Source organism: Oncorhynchus kisutch, linkage group LG8 (assembly GCF_002021735.2).
Source record: "Oncorhynchus kisutch isolate 150728-3 linkage group LG8, Okis_V2, whole genome shotgun sequence".
Lineage (NCBI taxonomy): Eukaryota > Metazoa > Chordata > Actinopteri > Salmoniformes > Salmonidae > Oncorhynchus > Oncorhynchus kisutch.
Genome location: NC_034181.2, coordinates 55,894,416 through 55,915,526, shown reverse-complemented (window position 1 = coordinate 55,915,526; position 21,111 = coordinate 55,894,416). Strand labels below are relative to the sequence as shown.

General features: G+C 41.0%; 1 protein-coding gene across 29 annotated transcripts in view; it reads right to left on the bottom strand.

Annotated features, from left to right (window-relative positions):
• The window catches only part of LOC109895542 (MAP kinase-activating death domain protein), a 74,831-nt gene extending 53,720 nt beyond the window's left edge, over nucleotides 1-21,111 (bottom strand). For 23 of the 29 annotated variants that reach the window (XM_031830625.1, XM_031830630.1, XM_031830640.1 and 20 more), the window contains exons 1-2: nucleotides 20,784-21,111; nucleotides 25-240 (exon numbers count right to left, since the gene is read on the bottom strand). In XM_031830625.1, the coding sequence (XP_031686485.1) occupies nucleotides 25-83 (59 nt within the window). In that variant the 5' untranslated portion in view covers nucleotides 84-240; nucleotides 20,784-21,111. The remainder of the gene's footprint in view (nucleotides 1-24; nucleotides 241-20,783) is intronic. The other 6 variants (XM_031830646.1, XM_031830647.1, XM_031830634.1 and 3 more) reach the window with 4 other exon arrangements.

Here is a 21,111-nt window from a genome sequence, read left to right as displayed (position 1 = left end):
CAACCAACCCTATGAAGTCCTCACCTGGCTCCCACCACCACCAGGTAGTCCAGTAGACGGGGACACATTTTCTTTTTCTCCATCTTTGATTGATGTCTTTAAGTCATGGCAACAGACATTTTGCACCTCTCTGGTCAGTCAGCAGCTGTTCAATCACGAAGAGGAAGGGCTAGGTGTGGGTGGAGCATGCAGGACCTTAGTTGTCATTGTGGACATCTGAGAAAAAACTACTGGGGAAACCTGCAAAACAAGAAAATGTAGTATGTTACGGTTATGGTTTTCAGCTTTATTCGTTCACTAAAGCCTTGTTCACACTGGCAGTTTGAAGTGACTCTCAACCTATTATTTGGCACATCCAACTCAAATATTTTATTTTTCCTGCAGTCTGAACAGCCCAAAAGCACATGGAATGGGATATTTCAAGCCACATACAAATCTGATTCCTGGCCATGCGATTTATTTGCCCTCAAGTGTATTTTTAGATCGTTTGACAAGAACATGTGGTAGCTAACTTGCTTGTTAATTGTTTACCAAAAAAATGGTGATGTGCTAGAAAGCTGAACAGCTACCTAGCTAGGTAGTTGAATGCTGTGGTTAGCCAAAAAGGACTCATTTTGAAAGTTAGCTTAGCTTGCGACATCACTTCTGCGTGATAGGAAGCACAAGCACCACCACCAACAAAACTGATTTGAGCATTAAGGCCTGCAGTGTGAACAAGGCTAAAGTAGCAAGGGTAACAGTAAATGTTTTGAATGGCAATCTATTGCCTAAAACTGACGGTAAATTGAAAAGGCAGCTAACCACAAGGCTTAATTGTTTAACCATTTTTTGTAATTCAAGCTCGTCTAGCTAATACTGCTATGACAACTTGAACACGTCTGTTAAAAATGACTAATTTGAGGTAGCGTGTGCCATGCAGTTTCACAGACTCTACCGAAAAGAGAGTTCCCACCCCACCTCAGCAGTGCGGACAATTACCATTGGTAATATGTCGACCTCGGGCAAATATCTTAAAAATCTATGATCAGTTGTCTCTTTTTTGTAACCAACTTTTTCATTAGTTAGCCTTCATGCATCATTATGATTACACTTTTAGTTTTGTTTGGGGCTGATGGAAAAAGCAGACATTTTGTACAAATGGTTCTCCTTTTGAATCAGGTGTGTTTCTTGGAGCATTGCTATATCAACATGGTTTCTTGCTAGGATATCAAGACAGCTGGAACATTTAATAGGACAGTTCAGGCCTTTCAAATTCCAAGAGAGAATAGCTAGCATTGCCATTGTTTAAAAAAGAAGAATGTATTATAATGTATTAAATTAGTCTGTTCTGAGGGCAAAGGGGGAGGGGACGCAACTCAATATTATGAAGGTGTTCCTAATGTTTGATATACTCAGTAGAAGCGATTAATCGGAATGGACGATTAATTAGGGCTGATTTCAAGTTTTCATAACAATCGGAAATCTGTATTTTTGGACACCGATTTGGCCGTTTTTTTTACACCTTATTTAACTGTTAAGAACACAATCTTATTTTCAATGACGGCCTTGGAACGGTGGGTTAACTGCCTTGTTCAGGGGCAGAACAACAGATTTTTACCTTGTCAGCTCAGAGATTCAATCTTGCAACCTTACGGTTACCTAGTCCAACGCTCTAACCACCTGCTTTACATTGCACTCTACGAGGAGCCTGCCTGTTACACGAATGCAGTAAGAAGCCAAGGTAAGTTGCTAGCTAGCATTAAACTTACCATATAAAAAACAATCAATCAATAAATAAATCATAATCACTAGTTAACTACACATGGTTGATGATATTACTAGTTTATCTAGCGTGTCCTGCGCTGCATATAATCGATGCGGTGCGCATTCGCGAAAAAGGACTGTCGTTGCTCCAACGTGTACCTAACCATAAACATCCATGCCTTTCTTAAAATCAATACACGCCTCCCGGGTGGAGTGGTGGTCTAGGGCACTGCATCGCAGTGCACTGAGACTCTGGGTTCGAGCCCAAGCTCTGTCGCAGCCGGCCATGACCGGGAGGTCCATGGGGCGACGCACAATTGGCCTAGCGTCATCCAGGTTAGGAAGGATTTGGCCGGTAGGGATATCCTTATCTCATCGCGCACTAGCCACTTCTGTGGCGGGCCGGGCGCAGTACACGCTAACCAGGTCGCCAGGTGCACGGTGATTCCTCCGACACATTGGTGCGGCTGGCTTCCGGGTTGGATGTGCGCTGTGTTAAGAAGCAGTGCGGCTTGGTTGGGTTGTGTTTCGGAGTACGCATGATTCTCGACCTTCGTCTCTCCCGAGCCCGTACGGGAGTTGTAGCGATGAGACAAGATAGTAGCTACTAACAATTGGATACCACGAAATTGGGAAGAAAAAGGGGTCAAATTCAACAACAACAAAATAAATACTTTATTTATTCTACCATTTAAATCATTGGGCCTAAATGTTAATAATAATGATAATTGACGAGATTGAAAAGTGCTTTCAGTGTAAACTTACATTACTAAAACCAGATAGAGTATGTACAATAATTCTCAAAGATTATATTATATGTGTGATGTATATATACACTGCTCAAAAAAATAAAGGGAACACTTAAACAACAATGTACAATCAGTCAGGAAGTTAAAGCTTGGTCGCAAATGGGTCTTCCAAATGGACAATGACCCCAAGAATACTTCCAAAGTTGTGACAAAATGTGGCCATCACAAAGCCCTGACCTCAATCCTATAGAAAATTTGTGGGCAGAACTGAAAAAGCATGTGCAAGCAAGAAGACATACAATTCTGACTCAGTTACACCATTTTGGAATGGGCCAAAATTCACCAAACTTATTGTGAGAAGCTTGTGGAAGGCTACCCGAAATGTTTGACCCAAGTTAAACAATGTACCAAATACTATGAGTGTATGTAAACTTCTGACCCACTGGGAATGTGATGAATGAAATAAAAGCTGAAATAAATCACTCTACTATTATTCTGACATTTCACATTCTTAAAATAAAGTGGTGATCCTAACTGACCTAAAATAGGGAATATTTACTAGGATTAAATGTCAGGAATTGTGAAAAACTGAGTCGGAATGTACATGGCTAAGGTGTATGTAAACATCTTGACTTCAACTGTACATACATAATACACACACACACACACACACGCATATATATATTTTAAAGAATTAACCATGGTGACTGTTCGAGGCAAACTAACCAATAAAAGGCTAGATTCTGTGGCTGTGTTATATCCTCGTATGACAGACCTACACTGCTGTGTGTGTGTGTGTGTGTGTGTTCTTTAGTTACCCCAAAAGGTACCACTGGTGGATAATAAGCTCAGGAGCACACAGCCAGCGAATCTGGAAAGACCCTTCAGAAGTGGATGAGGCATCAGCATGAGACACTCAGTCAACTGGGCGGGAGCAATCAATCCTGCAGAGATTAGCCTTGCTCTAGAAACAAAGCAAGAGCCCCAATATTCTATACTAACCTCAAAGTACATTTCAGTTTCAAAACTGTAGAAATTATAAACACCTGCCTAGTACATTTAGAAAGGGAAGAACTGAGATTCTGATAAAGGTGTCAGAAACAATAGGATTACTACAAAGCCCAAAACTAAGATGTAAAAATGGTTTGGTTTGTGTTTTAATTAAGAGACAAGCGATTTAGAAGCCAATTACTGTTTAAAAGGACAAAAAAAAGTGGTTGTTGTTGATCTTTTACCTAATGGTGGCGCTCTAAACATGCGCAGATTCACAGCCACAGCCATTTTAAAACCGCAAAGCTTGTGCAATGTGCCATGCCTTCATTTATATACAGTGCCTTCAGAAAGTCTTCACACCCCTTGACTTTTTCCACATTTTGTTGTGTTACAGCCTGAATTTGAAATGGATTAAATTGAGATTGTCACTGGCCTACACAGAATACCTCATAAAGTCAAAGCGGAATTATGTTAAGAGATTTTTTACAAATTAAACAAGTATTCAACCCCTTTGTTATGGCAAGCCTAAATAAATTGAGTAAAAACGTGCTTAAAAAGTCAGACTCACTGTGAGTGCAATAATAGCTTTAAACATGATTTTTGAATGACTACCTCATCTCTGTGCCCCACACCTATCTGTACCCCACACCTATCTGTCCCTCAGTTGAGCAGTGAATTTCAAACACAGATTCAACCACAAAGACCAGGGATGTTTTCCAATGCATCGCAAAGGGCACCTACTGCTAGATGAGTAAAATAAAAAGCAGACATTGAATATCCCTTTGAGCATTGTGAAGCTATTAATTACGCTGTGGATGGTGTATCAGTACATCTTGTAACTACAAAGATACAGGCGTCCTTCCTTACTCATTTGCCGGAAAGGAAGGAAACCGCTCAGGGATTTCACCATGAGGCCAATGGTGACTTTAAAACAGTTACAGACTATATTGGCTGTGATAAGAAAAATCTGAGGGTAGATCAACAACATTGTCGTTACTCCACAATACTAACAGAGTGAAAAGAAGGAAGCCTGTACATAATACAAATATTCCAAAACATGCATACTATTTGCAAGGGACTAAAGTAAATCTTCCAAAAATGAAAAAAATTAATAAATTTAATAATGTCCTCAATACAAAGTGTTAGGTTTGGGACAAATCCAGCACATCACTGAGTACTACTCTTCATATTTTCAACCAAGGTGGTGGCTGCATCAGGTTGTGTCATCGACAAGGACTAGTACATTTTTAGGATTAAAAGAAACAGAATAGCTAAACACAGGCAAAATCCTAGAGGAAAACCTGGTTCAGTCTGCTTTCCAACAGACACTGGGAGACAAATTCACCATTCAGCAGGACAATAACCTAAAAGACAAGGCCAAATATACACCCTGGTTGCTTACCAAGATGACATTGAATGTTCCCGAGTGGCCTAGTTACAGTTTTGACTTAAATTGGCTTGAAAATCTATGGCAAGACTTGAAAAAGGTTGTCTAGCAATGGTCAACAACCAACTTGACAGAGCTTGAAGAATGGAAAAAAATAATGAATGTGCAAATATTGTACAATCCAGGTGTGCAAAGCCCTTATAGACTTACCCAGAAAGACTCACAGCTGTAATCGCTGCCAAAAGGTGATTCTATGTATCGACTTACGTTGTGAATTTTTACGTAAATTAGATATTTAGGTATTTCATTTTTTAAATACATTTGCAAACATTCCTAAAAAAATATGTTTTCACTTTCTCATATGGGTGTAGATATGTGTGTAGATGGGCAAGACAGAAATTGATTTAATCAATTCTGAATTCAGGCTGTAACTCAACAAAATATAGAATAAAACAAGGGGTATAAATATTTTCTGTACATATGAGACAGCTGAAATCTATATCCATTGATGTAAATATAGTGGGGAAAAATGTACGCAACATGCAACAATTTAAAGGATTACAGTTCAATTGAAATAAATGAGCCCTAATCTATGGATTTCAAATGACTGGGAATGCAGATATGCATGTTGGTCCCGCTCCTCTTCAATGGATGTGCGAAGTTGCTGAACACTTCTTTCATAACTACTGGCTAAAAAGTATACGAAAGTACCAGAGAAGCTCTTTAACTAATAATAATGTTGACTCATCCTATACTTGTATGTGGGCAAAAAATGAATTGGAGATAAAAACACTTAAAAAAACACAAAAAACACCACAAACTTGCATCTCCAACAGACCGTTTAAAATTCTTGCTATTTGCTCATTGAGCTAGCCAATCAGCGTTCTACTAGCATTAGGGCTGAAACTATTTAGTCGACTGGAAAATGTTTGGTCGACCAAGATTTATGAAAAAAAAAGAAGAGTCAAACATATATTTATGTACACGAACAGTCAAAAGTTTTGGAACGCCTATCATTCAAGGGTTTTTCTTTATTTTTACCCTTTTCTACATTGAAGAATAATAGTGAAGACATCAAAACTATAAAATAACACATTTGGAATCATGTAGTAAGCAACAACAACAAAGAAGTCTTAAAATATATTTTATATTTGAGATTCTTCAAAGTAGCCACACTTTGCCTTGATTACAGCTTTGCACACACTTGGCATTCTCTCAACCAGCTTCACCTGGAATGCTTTTACAACAGTCCTGAAGGAGTTCCCACATATGCTGAGCATTTGTTGGCTGCTTATCCTTCACTCTGTGGTCCAACTCATCCCAAACCATCTCAATTTGGTTGAGAATGGGGGATTATGGAGGCCAGGTCATCTGAAGCAGCAATCCACTCTCCTTGGTAAAACAGACCTTACACAGCCTTGAGGTGTGTTGGGTCATTGTCTTGTTGAAAAACAAATGATAGTGGGACTAAGGCAAAACCAGATGGGATGGTGTATCGCTGCAGAATGCTTTGATAGCCATGCTGGTTAAGTGTGCCTTGAATTATAAATAAATCAGACAGTGTCACCAACAAAGCACCCCCACACCATAACACCCCCACGCTTTGCGGTGGGAAATACACATGCGGAGATCATCCATTCACCCACACCGCGTATCACAAAGACACAGCAGCTGGAACCAAAAATCTCCAATTTGGACTCCAGACCAAAATAACAAAATTTCCACCATTCTAATGTTCATTGCTTGTGTTTCTTGGCCCAAGCAAGTCTCTACTTCTTACCAGTGTCCTTTAGTAGTGGTTTCTTTGTAGCAATTCAACCATGAAGGCTTGACTCACAGTCTCCTCTGAACAGCTGATGTTTAGATGTGTCTGTTACTTGAACTCCGTGAAGCATTTATTTGGGCTGCAATTTCGGAGGCTGGTAACTTGAATTAACTTATCCTCTGCAGCAGAGGTAACTCTGGGTCTTCCATTCCTGTGGCGGTCCTCATGAGAGCCAGTTTCATCATAGCGCTTGATGGTTTTTGCGACTGCACTTAAAGAAACGCTCAAAGTTCTTGAAATGTTCCGTATTGACTGACCTTCATGTCTTAATGTAATGATGGATTGTCTTTTCTCTTTACGGATTTCAGCTGTTCTTGCCATAATAAGGACTTGGTCTTTTACCAAATATGGCCATCTTCTGTATACCACCCCTACCTTGTCACAACACAACTGATTGGCTCAAACGCATTAAGAAGGAAATCAATTCCACAAATTAACTTTTAAGAAGGCACACCAGTTAATCCAGGTGACTACTTCGTGAAGCTGGTTGAGAGAACGTCAAGAGTGTGCAAAGCTGTCATCAAGGTAAAGGGTAGCTACTTTAAATCATCTCAAATATAGAATATATTTGTACAACACTTTTTTGGTCACTACATGATTCCATGTGTCATTTCATAGTTTTGATGTCTTCACTATTATTCTACAATGTAGAAAATGTTACAAATAAAGAAAAACCCTTGAATGAGTAGCTGTGTCAAATACTGCATATTTAGAGTACATGCCTCAATTGTTTGAGAGCATGAGAAGTAATCCAACTAAGGATTTATGGAGATGTAGCCCAAAGGACAGAGGATATGAAATGTGGAAATAAGCATTATCCACATCCACCTTAACAACTTCACCAACCCATGACTAGGACGTAGGAATTCAAAACACACGTTGCAATTCAACATAAATCAGGAAATGGACCAGTGAGTTTGTTTTGTATCATCGGCTATAGATCACATTGTGTCACATTCAAACACCTAGTACTCCTCTTCCAAAACAGCACATTCCGATAAGACGAATACTACTATAATATAATGAAATACTCTGATTAGATCCTGCTTGTGGAGAATCGCTCGGGCTGCAAGTCTCTCGCAGCTCTCGAACCAGAAAAACTATCAATCTACCTCGTTGGCAATGAGGTGGAAATGAAGGCATGATTCAGTGATTAGTGCAGACCCTTCTGCTCGTGAAGCAATTTTTGCTAAGAGGCAAAATAGCTCACAAATCAACCTGTGGACAGAGATTGGAGATTGATAGCTGGGATGACATAGTAAGTTACCAGTAATGGGCCATTTGGATAGTAAATACCACAAGACATAAACATGTCTCCAAGTACAGTTTAGGCTACAGGACAGATTTTAACATACTAAAATAGACTGAATCAACTTAATGGGAGGTGTGTGTCTGACATGTGGAATCGAGGATTGTAGTCTAAAACCAGTGCTACAGCACCCATCAGAGGAGTAACTGGAGAGTCAGGAGACACTACAAACAAAGGTAAACTATAGCCTAATTGACAGACAACCCCAACCCCATCTAGTAGTGTGCGCTCTCAAAGTGGACACTTACCACAGCTCTATATTATGTTATATTCAACTCCAGTACTTGTCCGTCATAGCTTGTTCTCCATATTCCTTTTTAAAAATAGGGAGCACAATTTGTTTTCAACCCTCATTTCCACCATGACTAATCAAAACATGTTTTCTCATGGCTCGCTCGTCCCTCTGCAGCAGACATATGGTGAGCAATATGTTTGGAACAATCACAATACATACAGAATTGTCAAAATCACAAGAATCGCAATACATATAGTATCAGCACCTAAGTATCATGATAATATCGTATCGCGAGGTCCCTGGCAATTCCCAGCTCTAGTGGTTTCCCTGTAATGTTTTAGAAAGCCTACATTAAAATTCCCCAATTACTTTTCTCGCCTCACCAGAAGGTGAACTCGTAGCTCAACTGAAGATGCAAAGTATTTCAAATATCTTCTGTTAAAAAAGACTGAATAACAAAGGAGGTCAGGTGCACAGAGAAAACGGACTGCCGATAGGTAGGCCTACAGAGTACAGTAAGAGGCCGTTCCTTCTCTTGCTAGAACAACAACAAAAGACACTGCATGTTGCGTAACGGGCTGGTACTGACAAACCAGACATTTCTACATGTAGAATTCACTGCCACTCGGTGGCCGACAACTTCACTTTGAGCCAATCAGAGAGCACGGACCTCCGCATGACAACAACAAAAAACTAGGGCACCCATCTTGGTGTAATCCACCCCCTTTATCAAAATTGTTCTAATTAAAACAATATTAGCTACATAGTAAAATATTTTTACAAATAAATGGTTATTGCCCTGCTGAAAAGATGAATTAATCTTCCAGTGTCTGTTGGAAAGCAGACTAAACCAGGTTTTCCCTCTAGGATTTTGCCTGTGTTTGGCTCTATTCCGTGTCTTTTTATCCTTAAAAAAAACCTAGTCCTTGCCGATGACAAGCATGTCCATTACATGATGCATCCACTGCCATGCTTGAAAATATAAAGAGAGGTGATGGGTTGTGTTTTCCCCAAACATAATGCTTGGTATTGAATTTCTTTGACATATTTTTTTCAGTTTTACTTTAGTGCCTGCTTGATTGCAACCAGGATGCATATTTTGGAAATAGTTTATTCTGTACAGGCTTCCTTCTTTTCACTCTGTCATTTAAGTTAGTATTTGTGGAATAACTACAGTGTTGTTGATCCATCCTCAGTGTTTTCCTATCACAGCCATTAAACGCCGTAAGTGTTTTAAAAAAGACACCAATGGCTTCATGGTGACATCCCAGAATGGTTTCCTTCTTCTCCGGCAAATGAGTTAGGAAGGACACCTGTATCTTTGTAGTGACTCCGTGTATTGATACACCATCCAAAATGTAATTAATAGCTTCCCCATGCTCAAAGTGATATTCATAGATTTTTTTTTTACCCATCTACCAATAGGAGCCCTTCTTTGCGGGTCATTGGAAAACCTTCCTGGTCTTTGCGATTGACTCTGGGTTTGAAATTCACTGCTCAACTGAGGGGACTTACGGATAATTATATGTGTGGGGTACAGAGATGAGGTAGTCATTCAAAAATCATGTTTAAAGCTATTATTGCACTCACAGTGAGTCTGTGACTGACTTTGAAAGGACATTTTTACTCCTGAACTTATTTAGGCTTGCCATACCTTTCCCATCTAAAACAATTAAGGCTGGTTTATAAATGACGTACGCAACACAAAAACAGTACGCAAAATGGAGAGCCTGCATTCTTGTGTCAAATTATGAATTGTGGGACTGCACATGTCTGTGTAGGTTTCCTACGCAACACCATTGTGTATAGCTACTTGTAGTTCTTCAATGCGTCTGTACATAGGGTATAAACTAGGCTTTAGGCATAATTCATTGAAGAAATATTAGCCTACTGAGTGTGTGAAAAACAAGGCGGATCTGAGAGAAAAATCTAACGTCCTTGCTCAACTGGTCATGTGACCTACTTGCTTCCCAGTCAATCATTTTTTATTCCGCCTACAGCCCTATCGGCCTGAGGTAATAACATTCAGCATAGTCGTCATAGCAACCCAACCCTGCTTTCTTCTTGCTCAGCTGTGTGCCGGCTATTCTTAAAATCAGAGAACGTTAGTGAGCAGGGCACCATGTTATCAGTGGCACCAAAGGTTTTATTATCTAGGCTAATGGGCCGTTTTACAAAATATGATGAGGTCAAATTAGTACATTTACCATGACAGCTACAAAGCAAAAACCAGGAAGAATGTAGCCTATATATGGCTCTGGACAAGGCCTGACCAAATGGCAAGCATCAACAAAAAAACCTGACAGGCAAACAAACTTAGCAAAGAACGGAAGAGGACAAGTACCTCAAGTAGACTCAAAGAATAATGTGAATTGGTTCATAAAAAGTGAGGCTGTGATCTAAAATAGGCATAACTGGCCATTCACTGAAAGGTAGCCTAATGTTTGATTAAAGCAGCTCTAGTTCATTCAATTTCCTCAAAGGACGCCCGCGGCTCATTTCTTAAGATGCTCCTTTCACAATAAAGCCTAATTACCTACCCACAGGCCTGGGATATTGATAAAGCTTAATTGCGTGCTCAATTTCCGGTCATACCCGTACAATATTATGCAGACATCAAAGGCTGGTACAAACAAATGTCCATGGAAGGTTATTCTCAGTCAAAAACGGCCCACACTGAATTGTCAACAAAGCAACTAGGCATATAACGGTCTAGAATCTTCATTTAAGATGCCACTGCATGTACGTAGGCCTAGCTTTTTTTTCTCCTATCAATAACAGAGCAAATACTGCCTGAGCCGCCTTCACTGGTTTGTTTACCTTCCTTCTAGGAGTAGCATAATTAACTGACAAATGCGTGGGAGCTAATGCACTAGGGACCTCAGCAGTGAAGTGTCAGCAAATAACAAATCTATGTGGCCATGTAGAAACTGTGCACGCTTTATATCTTGTTCCCAGTAGCCTTCTTAAATGGTGATAAAATGTCAGCTCCACCTAGCATCTATAATTCAAACTGGGCTTAGGCTACATCTAGAGCCAGACAACGTGATCATTTAACAAAGTGGTCCAGTGCCTACATCTGGACTACTCAGTGCATTCTGCACTAGAAACTAGATACATTTGCAAGTGGTGCCTTTGAAACTACACCCAGAAAGACAAACACTCCACACCCAGATCAGCTTACAAGTAGCCTATATGTTAAAGTAGTTGTGTTTGATCTGATGGGTAAAGGCTAGAGGTCGACCGATTATGATTTTTCAACGCCAATACCGATACCGATTATTGGAGGACAAAAAAAGCCGATACCGATTAATCGTCCGATATATAAAAAATAATTTTGAAAAATGTATACACACACACATATTTTTGTAAGAATGACAATTGCAACAATACTGAAAGAACAATGAACACTTATTTTAACTTAATATAATACATGTTATGGGCTTTTGGATGGGTGTTCTTAAGGTGATTCCACAGGTTGGTGATATTTTTTGATTTAGCCGTTGCTGACCCCATGCTTACATCTTTATCACAAATAAGACACCTTGCTTTCCCTGGTGCCAATTCCATGTAATAGTCCCACACTGGTGCTCTGCTTTTCTCTGCCATCTGTAAAACACACACACAGCTCTGAAGTGACAATGTTACTGAGGAGTCTGTTTAGGAGACAAATACTCTCAACTGTTTGAGTTTAAGTTACCTGTGATGAATGTTGAAAACAAAAACTGTAATATCTATATGCAGGAAATGCTATTTTAATAATGGGCATGGTAAGAATTGACTACTAAAGTGCGAGTCATAATTCCCTTGACACCTTCTAGCTAAATCTGAAAAGCGGTTCCTTCATTCATTTATTCCATAGGATATTTTTAGATTCACTTAAAATAAGGTCTGCGTTTCATGTAGGCTTACACCACCTTGCCAATTTTATAACTGTGTAGATATCCATAGGACAAGGTCATTCTGATCAATATTAGCTAAATATAAGCTAAGATTATTTTTTTTTATTGTAGAGTGGATTTATAAAAAATATGTTGACAAGCGTTACCTTATCCTAGTGAGATTTACACGGGTATCAAACGCCGAGGCAATTTAGGCCTGCACGAAACACAGACCTTATTTGAAGCAGATCAAGACATTCTCTATGGAAGACATGAACGGTAAAATAACGAAGGAACCCCTTTCAAGTTCAGCCGCAAGTTATTACAGGAATTATAACGCGTCGACTATTTCTCTCTAAACCCTATACCTTTGACTAATCCGGAAACTATCACCTCGAAAACAAAACGTTTATTCCGTTCTGTATTTTATATAACGGATGGCATCCATGAGTCTAAATATTCCTGTTACATTGCACAACCTTCAATGTTATGTCATAATTACGTAAAATTCTGGAAAATTTGTGCGCAAAGAGCCAGGCGGTCCAAACTGTTGCATATACCCTGACTCTGCGTGCAATGAACGAGAAATGACACAATTTCAACTGGCTAATATTGCCTGCTAACCTGGATTTATTTTAGCTAAATATGCAGGTTTAAAAATATATACCTGTGTATTGATTTTAAGAAAAACATCAATGCCTATGGTTAAGAACACATTGGAGCAATGACTGTCAATGATTGATTGTTTTTTTACAAGATAAGTTTAATGCTAGCTAGCAACTTACCTTGGCTTCTACTGCATTCGAGTAACAGGCAGTCTCCTCGTGGAGTGCAATGTAAACAGGTGGTTGAAGCGTTGGACTAGTTAACTGTAAGGTTGCAAGATTGGCCATTCCAATTAAATCGGTCGACCTCTAGTAAAGGCATCCTCAAATATCAGCCTACTAGGCCTAAGTGCTCAGCAAAAAATAAATAGCCACGGAGAATGAAGTAAAAGCACCACACCGTCTGGATAGTGTGTGTGCCCAGAGATGGAGACATGAAATACAGGCTGTTCGTGCCATTCATTTGCTAACAGTTTGCCATTTGGAGTGGCTATGGCTGAAACAGCCTGTAGCACACAACAGACTGCAAAAGACTGAAACTCAGACGCTGAATTTCAATGACTCGGGGGCCTAGACAACATTTACAAAATCATTCAAACCTGTACAAGAAACAAGCTACCATTAGGCTGCCTTCCTCCAACTGGATTCAACTAGGGATGCACGATATATCGGTGAACATATCGAAATCGGACGATATTAGCTAAAGATGCCAACATCAGTATCAGACGATGTCTAGTTTAACACCGATGTGCAAAACCAATGTCAAAGCTGACGTGGATACCTATATAACGTAGGTACATGACGTAATGACGCCAGGTAAAATGTTGAGCTATACGTGCAACACCGCATTCTAAACTAGCCCACAATGTCTGCTGTGTGGATCAAGCAGTCAACAAGTCGAGCAGTCATTTGAAAGAGTAACAAAATTTCAGCGAGACAACTCAAAAGGCAAAATCCATTAAAGCCAAGATAATAGAATTCATTGCCCTTGACAATCAACCGTTCTCCATCATGGGTAATGTTGGATTTATTTTGACCCTTTTCTACATTCAAGAATAATAGTGAAGACATCAAAACTATAAAATAACACATGGAATCATGTAGTAAGCAACAACAACAAAGAAGTGTTAAATCAAAATATATTTTTATATTTGAGATTCTTCAAATAGCCCTGATGACAGCTTTGCACACTCTTGGCATTCTCTCAACCAGCTTCAAGGAGGTAGTCACATGGAATGTATTTCAAGGTGTGCCTTGTTAAAAGTTAATTTGTGGAATTTCTTTCCTTCTTAATGCATTTGAGCCAATCAATTGTGTTGTGACAAGGTAGGGGGTATACAAAATATAGCCCTATTTGGTAAAAGACAAAGTCCATATTATGGCAAGAACAGCTCAACTAAGCAAAGAGAAACAACAGTCCATCATTACTTTAAGATAAGGTCAGTCAATATGGAAAACTTCAAGAACTGTGTCAGTATCTTCAAGTGGGTTTGGCAGATGACAGGGGAACGCATCGTACCATCTGTAAAGTTTGGTGAAGGAAGAATAATAGTCTGGGGTGTTTTTTTAAATGGTTTATGCTAAGGTCCCTTAGTTCCAGTGAAGGAAAATCTTAATGCTATAGCATACAATGACATTCTAGACAATTCTGTGCTTCCAACTTTGTGGCAACAGTTTGGGGAAGCCCTTTCCTGTTTCAGCATGACATTGCACAAAGCGAGGTCCATACAGAATTGGTTTGTCGAGATCGTTGTGGAAGAACTTGACTGGCCTGCACAGAGCCCTGACCTCAATCACATCGAACACCTCTGGGAGGAATTGGAACACCGACTGCGCCGCCAGGCCTAATCGTCCAACATCAGTGCCCGACCTCACTACTGCTCAACATTTACTGGAAAGCCTTCCCAGAAGAGTGGAGGCTGTTATAGCAGCAAAGTGGGGACCAACTCCATATCAATGCTCATGCCTTTGGAATTAGATGTTTGACGGGCAAGTGGCCACATTCTTTCGGTCATGTAGTGCATGTCTGCTGCAGAGAGAGAGAGAGCATGACAACATTTTAATCAGTCACGGAAACAAAAGTGCTGAAAACATGTTGGCTAACCATTTAAAAATAAGATGAATAACAAGCTATAAGATGAAAAATAGTTCTGGAGCAGGTACAACTGACTAGCGCTAACTAACGCTCCCTAGCAAAAAAATATATACACTGCTCAAAAAAATAAAGGGAACACTTAAACAACACAATGTAACTCCAAGTCAATCACACTTCTGTGAAATCAAACTGTCCACTTAGGAAGCAACACTGATTGACAATAAATTTCACATGCTGTTGTGCAAATGGAATAGAGGAACAGGTGGAAATTATAGGCATTTAGCAAGACACCCCCATTAAAGGAGTGGTTCTGCAGGTGGGGACCACAGACCACTTCTCAGTTCCTATGCTTCCTGGCTGATGTTTTGGTCACTTTTGAATGCTGGCGGTGCTTTCACTCTAGTGGTAGCATGAGACGGAGTCTAAAACCCACACAAGTGGCTCAGGTAGTGCAGCTCATCCAGGATGGCACATCAATGCGAGATGTGGCAAGAAGGTTTGCTGTGTCTGTCAGCGTAGTGTCCAGAGCATGGAGGCGCTACCAGGAGACAGGCCAGTACATCAGGAGACGTGGAGGAGGCCGTAGGAGGGCAACAACCCAGCAGCAGGACCACTACCTCCGCCTTTGTGCAAGGAGGAGCAGGAGGAGCACTGCCAGAGCCCTGCAAAATGACCTCCAGCAGGCCACATATGTGCATGTGTCTGCTCAAACGGTCAGAAACAGACTCAATGAGGGGGGTATGAGGACCCGACGTCCACAGGTGGGGGTTGTGCTTACAGCCCAACACCGTGCAGGACGTTTGGCATTTGCCAGAGAACACCAAGATTGGCAAATTCACCACTGGCGCCCTGTGCTCTTCAGAGATGAAGGCAGGTTCACACTGAGCACATGTGACAGACGTGACAGAGTCTGGAGACGCCGTGGAGAACGTTCTGCTGCCTGCAACATCCTCCAGCATGACCGGTTTGGCGGTGGGTCAGTCATGGTGTGGGGTGGCATTTCTTTGGGGGGCCGCACAGCCCTCCATGTGCTCGCCAGAGGTAGCCTGACTATCATTAGGCCCTGGGTTCCTCCTAATGCAAGACCTCATGTGACTGGAGTGTGTCAGCAGTTCCTGCAAGAGGAAGGCATTGATGCTATGGACTGGCCCGCCCGTTCCCCAGACCTGAATCCAATTGAGCACATCTGGGACATCATGTCCCGCTCCATCCACCAACGCCACGTTGCACCACAGACTGTCCAGGAGTTGGGGGATGCTTTAGTCCAGGTCTGGGAGGAGATCCCTCAGGAGACCATCCGCCACCTCATCAGGAGCATGCCCAGGCATTGTAGGGAGGTCATACAGGCACGTGGAGGCCACACACAATACTGAGCCTCATTTGAACTTGTTTTAAGGACATTACATCAAAGTTGGATCAGCCTGTAGTGCGGTTTTCCACTTTAATTTTGAGTGTGACTCCAAATCCAGACCTCCATGTGTTGATAAATTTGACTTCCATTGATAATTTGTGTGATTTTGTTGTCAGCACATTCAACTATGTAAAGAAAAAAGTATTTAAAAAGAATATTTCATTCATTCAGATCTAGGATGTGTTATTTTAGTGTTCACTTTATTTTTTGGGGCAGTGTACATATATGCACACACACACACACACACAGAGAGAACAACATTCCTATAGTTACAGTTCCTATAAGTAAATCATTCAATTGAAATGAATTCATTAGGCACTAATCTATGGATTTTATATGACTGGGCAGGGTCACAGCCATGGATGGGCATAGCCCCACCAACCTGTGAGACAGGCCCAGCCAATCAGAATTAGTTTTCCCTCACAAAAGGGCTTCATTACAGACATAAATAATCCTCAGCACTCCCCACTCAGACGACCCCGCAGGTGAAGAAGCTGTATGTGAAGGTCCTGGGCTGGCGTAGTTACATGTGGTCTGCGGTTGAGAGGCCGGTTGGACATACTGCCAAATTATCTAAAATAATGTTGAGTGGTTAATTGGTAGAGAAATTAACATTACATTCTTTGGCAACAGCTCTGGTAGACATTGCTGCAGTCAGCATGCCAATTGCACGCTCCCTCAAAACTTAAGACATCTGTGGCATTGTGTTGTGTGACAAAACCACACATTTTAGAGTGGCCTTTTATTGTCCCCAGCATAAGGTGAACCTGTGTAATGATCCTATTGTTTAATCAGCTTCTTGATATGCAGCACCGGTCAGGTGGATGTATTATCTTGGCAAATGAGTAATGCTCACTAACAGGGATGTCAACAAATTTGTGCATAAAATTTGAGAGAAATAAGCTTTTTGTGCATATGGTACATTTAGGGGATCTTTATTTCAGCTCATACAACCAACACTTTACATGTTGCATTTAGATTTTTGTTCAGTGCATATAAAAATAAATCAATACTTGGAATCAAAGTATCAATATAAATGAGTCCAAAATTATATTGTGATATGTAACTATGAATCCCCCCCCATCACTAGCAAATTCTGTTTGGAAATGCCACATAGCTAAACTGATAAAGAAATGTCCTTTTGATTGGAAAATGTATTGTTTATGTTTACAGTTAGGGCCTAGCTGGGCAGGTCATTTCTGTCCAATATATAGAAAAACATTTGTAACTGCCACATTCAGTATGCCACATTAATGACACCAGAGATTTTATATCTGGCCTGGACGTGAAGGCCCCCAGCATCAACATACAGAGCTGACAACATACACAATTTCCCCACCAAAACCAACAACCCTTCTTCACTATGCATAGTGTACGTCACTGTGTACACTATGCGTTGCATGCCAGTTAACATTGTGACATATTGAAATAGAGTTATTGAAAATACACATTTTAGGGTAGGGATATCAGAGCTAGAGCTCCAGGTCAAAGTTTAGCAATGCAACAGCAACACTGGCAAAACACAAGATACACTGTAAACCTCTCAGCTGCCTCATCTGACAAGAGGTGAGACCTGGGTCAAGCAATCAAAGCCTTCCTTTCTTGGAGAGCAGGCTACCATAATGACTGAGCCATGTGGGGGAAAGCAGACCCCCACAAATCGAATCATCTTCACAGGCTAAATAATGGCACAGGTTAAGGCAACAGCTGAATCGGGTCAGAGCGGTCTACTCTGCAGGAGGCACTGACTGGTTATGTAAGCTTTGGGGGGAGGTATGATTCACACAACATGCAAACCAACTATTACCAGTAACACTGAACTGCAACCAAGATGGAAAGGATGTAACCTATTGCAGTGGCCTCACATTTTTTTAAATAGCCAGATTGCCCCTTTATTGGACAAGACAACGTCTTGATAGTTTTGCTGAGAACAAACTAAAACTGCAGAAAGACACCGAGAAACATTAAAACATAGGTACACAAAAGTGCTGTACAGTTGGGAATATTCTGAAGTACTGCTTTTTCACCATTCACTGGAAATTGGTGCCCTTGAATGTGTTTCAAAACATGAAAATGACTGCATCACACCAGCTGGCTGGCCATGGTCTCAAAATAAATAAACAAATGTGGCTCTCTCTCTCTTGGTCCCTAAAGGGACAGATATTGATGTTGTGGCTAGTGTGTCAGCATTCAGACATAGGCCTAATATAGTTTAAAAAAGGTTCAATTAAAAAACATTAAAAACACAATATTATGCCTTTATCAAATGAAGAAGACACCGACTAGTACAAGCAAAACTGCTTGAGTATTACTCATGAAAGTATTTAAGCTATAGGCTTGAGCTTCTTTCTCATTCTTGCAATGTCATCATAATTTGCCTGACGTGCAACTGCAGCTAGACAGTTCAAGACCGTGTCCTTTGCTCCAGCCTGCCTTCGCCGTCGTTGACAGAACTGCGGGAGAGCAGTGCCCGACAGGCGGGGGCCGAAAACACCTTCTACTGGTGTCCTAACTATTGTTAGCACTCAGTATCCTTCACTGAACACCTGCCCTCGTCTTTGATAACAGAACTGCGGGAAAACAGTGCCAGACAGGCGGGAGTGACGTACAGTCTACCGGTGTGCTAGCTAGCGACCTTTCCCACCTGCCAGGCTCCTGCCTGCCGAACACCTGATCTCGCCATCGTTAACAAAACTGCCGGAAAGCTGTGCCCAATCAGGGATGCAAACTGGTGAGGGCCCAAAACGGTGACACTTTTTTTCTTCTTCACTGAAACATGCAAAAAAAAATCCCTAGCTAATTAAACAACAAAGCATATGCTCTACATGCTCGGTCCGTGTGTGTAAAATAAAAAGTGGTTCATGTGAACCTAACTCACAGCTGAAACATTTAAAGGAAACAATCCAATGTTATTTGTTGCCTAGACTTTACTGCACATGACACAAAAGTCTTGAGAAAAAACATTACACTAATATTGCAGTTAGCCATGACAGCCTTTATAATAGAATGCTTATGACCGTACACATCTAAATATTGCACTTGGAGAAAAAAAACTTCTTAAAGTTGAAATAGAATGAAACAAACAGGCATTCTATTTTGCTCTATTATAGTGGCAAGTATAGTAGACATCGAAAGTGCACAAGGCTACATGTGTGCAAAAAAATTACGTTTACACAGTAAAAAATTGAATACTCCCCCCTCACTCCAACCAGGCCCAGCTCCAGCTACACTTGATCCCTGAATCCACTTGTTAAAACCTGTTGCGACTCTAGGGGCAGTATTTTCATTTTTGGGAGAAAAACAAGCAAGCAAATTGGTTGTCTCTTCTCTCTTCAGTCACGTGCTGCATTCTGCTGTTATGTGAACGATTGGCTGAGCTTTGGATACAGACAATATTGCTACAAACGCACATCACTCGTCGTATCTACACAAACACGTATGTCCCCTATTTTGGATTCTAAACGGCGAATTTCACCAAAAGGTGACTAGTTTGCATCCCTGCCGATAGGCGGGGGCAATGGACACCATCTACCTAGTGATGCTACGTTTGATACTGGAGCTCAGAGGCACACGTCGAAATCGGCAAGTGTACTTCAAAGCAGGGTGCCGATGTCTGTATCAATTTATCAGAAGCATGTGATCAATGACATCCGAAGCTTCGTTTTGTTGAACAACCACCTGATCGGTTTGGCAGAAGACAAAAAAGCTACGTTGCACACACGCTACAGGATGTGGGACATCATCTACAATAATTTGGCTGCTCTAAATTCTTTTGACCAGCAGGTGCCAATAGTAAGCGTGTTGGTCAAAGACTCGAGTAATGGACCTATTTGACAGAATTGAGTGAAAAGTCTCAATGCTTCAGGAAGCTTAGTTTCCCGTCACTAGCTAAGGATTGTTGCCCCGTCACTTCTTCCGTGGGGTTTATCAGCGGTTGGCATCCAATGTTATGGTGCATTACCGCCACCCACCCGCCTGTGTACCAGCTTAAAAACGGACCGATAGAAGTATACAGAGGGGTTCCTGCTAAAGCAGGAACGCCCCAAATTGCGGGTCGTAATGGCGCCCTTCTCCGCAAGCTACACTGATTTGCTGGCTCGATAGAGCTAAACTATGACACTACCTCACGCTGTCTTGACGGAATAAGGAAGACAGTGGTGAAGGTGTCTTAAATTATGTGAAACGGAAAAGTTACCTCCAAATGGTTGACGAGTCCCGTGTTTAATTACAATAAGGACTTAGATATTATATCTACAACGACCCGCATGTAATTGTTGTTCCAGTGTTAAGCACCATCTATATTCAGCGTCCTTCATGACAGGTACAGAGCAAACCCAACTCCATCACTTATACGTACGTCACGAGTGCATTAGCTAACCGCTATCGTAAGTAGCTAGCTATCGTAAGTAGCGGACTGTCTATCTTTAAGTTTGTTTACCATGGCAAGTAACATAATATTTGGTCGATCTGTACTCATTAACGTTGTCACATTTGTGATGGTTGTGAAATGATCAACCAAGATGAGAATTGAAAATGCAAGAACATCTTACCTAGCAGTGTTAGCTAGGTGGCTAGCAATACTCGCTAGCTGTCGTCGACGTCGGACTGGTATGTTGTTGGTGGTAGAAAGAAAGCCAGTGAGGAGATGAATTGAGACGTATTTCAAATAGCGAGATGTAATAAGTATCCTGGATCCATTTTCCAGAGATGGCGATTCAACAGCTCTTCAATGTGTATTTTTAAATCCACGCCTAATTTTAGCCTGTGAAATGCTAGTTTTCTTGCACAAGTATGATTATTGGCATAAAACCCGTCTTCATAACATTTCCTCCATATCATCTTGCAGTGACAGGAGTTCCGCGGGTGGGGGCAGACTGT